The 3,265-nt window shown below is 38.8% G+C and overlaps 1 protein-coding gene across 1 annotated transcript; it reads left to right on the top strand.

Annotated features, from left to right (window-relative positions):
* On the top strand, nt 822–3,058 carry LOC104722401 (mediator of RNA polymerase II transcription subunit 36a-like). Its single transcript, XM_010440546.2, has 7 exons — nt 822–939; nt 1,182–1,516; nt 1,606–1,701; nt 1,780–1,857; nt 1,949–2,125; nt 2,550–2,618; nt 2,703–3,058. The coding sequence occupies exons 1-7, from the start codon at nt 921–923 to the stop codon at nt 2,883–2,885; spliced, it is 957 nt and encodes a 318-aa protein (XP_010438848.1). The 5' UTR covers nt 822–920; the 3' UTR covers nt 2,886–3,058.

Genomic DNA, 3,265 nt, shown 5'->3' with positions numbered 1-3,265 from the left:
TTTTTTTTTTTTTTTTTTTTTTGGGTTTTGCTTATTGATTGGGACATAGGTAACTACTGATCAAGGTAAGAAAGGGAGTTAGAATTGACACTCACTCATTCCCGCAAATACATTTCCCTCGATCTGGTTCCGCTTCATTAAATTCTTGCCGCTCTCTCATCACATGATGACTACTCTTGTTGTTCCTATCGTGTGTGGTTCGTCCGTGTAGACTATCTTCGATCCGGAGCTACTATCTCTCCCCAGTTATAAGTATGTTTTAGTTAACAGAACTAATCTCATTGAATCAAAGAAGTTTCGGGTCTAAGACTATATAATTTCCTCGTATGTTCAATTAATTAGTTTCATACTTTCATTAATGTGAATTGGGCTTCCATGCTCGAATTAGGAATATTATACTCTTTTTTTTTTGGTCAAAAGGAATATTATACTCTTTAAGATAATCTTTTGTGACATACTACTATTCTATTTAAAAAAATCATGTCACATTTTTTCTTCAAATTAAGATATGCTCTCTTAATTTGATATTTGATGATATGTGCGACGCTATTGGGATTTCATTTTCATTTGCAACGAATATAATGGATAGTCTGTTTTTTTCTGACCTAATTCCCATACAAGTTTTATAACAAACCAAACATGTTAACGAATACAAAATAAATTACAAAAAGGGTAAAAATGTTAATTCGAAATAGTTAACACCCGAAAAGACATGAATACATTAGTATAAGGACCGAAACGTAAATAAAGCAGCTATTTTTAAAACCCTGTAAAAACCCTAGCTTGAAACACTTGGGGTATAAAAGACTCGCGAGCGCAGCTTCTTCTTCTCTATTCGGGCATTCTCTCTCTCTCTCTCTCTCATTGAAAAGCTTCTCTCCTTGATTGTAGCAGCAGTCTCTCTCGAATCTAACGCAAATATGAGACCTCCTCTAACTGGTAAGAACCCTAGCCGCCTCTTTCTCTTTTTTCTCCCTTGTTTGTTTACTAGATTAACAATGGCGAGTTACACTCAGAGCTTGTTCTGTCTGAACTCTTTTTGTTTAGCTGAGCTGGTTGTCAAGGTTGTTCCTTTTTGTTTTGAACTGTATTAGGTCTTGGCTAGTTCTATAGGGTTTGGAGTTTATAGTAAAGTATTTATGAGAATATTGACTCTTTACTGAATGGTGTTTTGTGTTCAGGAAGTGGTGGATTCAGCGGTGGACGAGGTCGCGGTGGGTACAGTGGCGGACGAGGTGATGGTGGATTCAGCGGTGGAAGAGGTGGTAGCCGAGGAAGAGGTTTCGGCGACCGTGGTGGTCGTGGCGGCAGAGGAGGAAGAGGAGGAAGAGGTGACCGTGGTCGCGGAGGCAGAGGACCAGCAGGCCGTGGTGGGATGAAAGGAGGAAGCAAAGTCATTGTAGAACCTCACAGACACGCAGGAGTGTTTATTGCAAAGGGTAAAGAAGATGCTCTTGTCACCAAGAACTTGGTCCCTGGTGAAGCTGTCTACAACGAGAAGAGAATCTCTGTTCCGGTATATTACATATAGGATTGGTTGATGCTTTGTATTTGCCTCTCTTGGATGAATTTGTTCTTAATGGTTTTGTGTGATTGAATCTGCAGAACGAAGATGGAACTAAGGTTGAATACAGAGTCTGGAACCCTTTCCGTTCTAAGTTGGCTGCTGCTATTCTCGGTGGTGTTGATAACATCTGGATTGTAAGTGAATCTTATTGATGCTTCTGTTTGTGAGACTTGATTCATATATTGATGTTTGTTTTTTCCGTTCCAATGTAGAAACCTGGTGCTAAAGTTCTATACCTTGGTGCTGCTTCTGGTACCACAGTCTCCCATGTCTCTGATCTTGTTGGCCCTGTAAGCAAAAACTCAACTTTTATGTAGTAGATTATCAGACTTTAGAGGTGTATTAGAGTTTCTTATATATATTGGATTTGTGATCTGGTAGGAGGGATGTGTGTACGCTGTTGAGTTTTCACACAGAAGTGGAAGAGATTTGGTGAACATGGCAAAGAAGAGAACCAATGTTATCCCAATCATTGAGGATGCTAGACACCCAGCTAAGTACAGAATGCTTGTAGGCATGGTTGATGTTATCTTCTCTGATGTTGCTCAGCCAGATCAGGTTTGGTTCTTTTGTATATCTTACAATAAATGTCTAGCTTTACCAAATAGCATTATATTTTGCCCTTTGCTTAAAAATGGTGTTTTGATAATGGCATATGATGATCTTACTTGGATTCCCCTTCAGATCATTATGGGTGATGCAAACTCCAAGTTTCTGATGCTTAAGAATATCTTGTTTCGTTTTTTTTGATTTTTGACTTAGTAACCAAAGTAAAAGCCTTAATCTACTATGGAATTTTTTTTCTACAATCTCTTTTTCTAATCAAGTACCATCTTAAATTTTAAATTCAGTCTTTGTTTCTCGTTTTTGGTTTTTTGGATGTATAACCTAGTTGCCCTGAGTTGTCTTATGTCATTGCTTGCGAGTTGTATCTAGTATATTGTTTGTTTATGAAGTTTTCTGTTCCCTATGAACCGTGCAGGCTAGGATTGTGGCTTTGAATGCAACATACTTCCTCAAAACAGGAGGCCACTTTGTTATCTCAATCAAGGTCGGTAGCAATCCAAACATGTAATCCATGATCACTTAACAGGGAGAGATTAGTAAATATGTATGCCCTCTCATTGTTTTGCAGGCAAACTGTATCGACTCAACTGTTCCAGCAGAAGCTGTGTTCCAGACCGAAGTGAAGAAGTTGCAAGCGGAGCAATTCAGGCCAGCAGAGCAAGTGACCCTTGAGCCATTCGAGCGTGACCACGCCTGTGTGGTTGGTGGCTACCGTATGCCTAAGAAGACAAAGGCCGCTACTGCTGCTTAGAAGTTTGTTTTACTTTGCGTTTATCCCACCAGTTCCTCAGATTTTGCTCTGTGTTTCGGGTCTCTTTTAGAATCTGTAGGGGTTTTTTTTTTTATCTAAGTTTTGAGTTTTGTAATCATTTTGAATCCTCTGCTTTTGGTTCACGTGGCTTACAACGCTAACTTTTTCGACAAGGTTTTTAAATTTTGGGATTAAAAATTTGTAGAATTTTCTCGACTAGTAAGATTGATTAATTTAAACAACGTGACCTCGTAAATTAGTGTCTTCTTGGAAGATTTAAAGATATGATGACATTAGGTAACAAAAACAGGCCGAGATAAGTTTACTTGGTGTACAGCACATGGGTGACGGTACAATGACTACTTCAGTCTCTTGTGATC

This window comes from Camelina sativa, chromosome 11, assembly GCF_000633955.1.
Source record: "Camelina sativa cultivar DH55 chromosome 11, Cs, whole genome shotgun sequence".
Lineage (NCBI taxonomy): Eukaryota > Viridiplantae > Streptophyta > Magnoliopsida > Brassicales > Brassicaceae > Camelina > Camelina sativa.
Note: the sequence above shows the minus strand (reverse complement) of the source record. Positions and strands in the feature narration are given on the sequence as shown.

Bases quoted from the DNA above. Each gene is read 5' to 3' on its own strand.
- LOC104722401 (XM_010440546.2), top strand. The intron at 1,517-1,605 runs GTATATTACATA...TTGAATCTGCAG, and splicing joins AGAAGAGAATCTCTGTTCCG to AACGAAGATGGAACTAAGGT. The intron at 1,702-1,779 runs GTAAGTGAATCT...GTTCCAATGTAG, and splicing joins GTGTTGATAACATCTGGATT to AAACCTGGTGCTAAAGTTCT.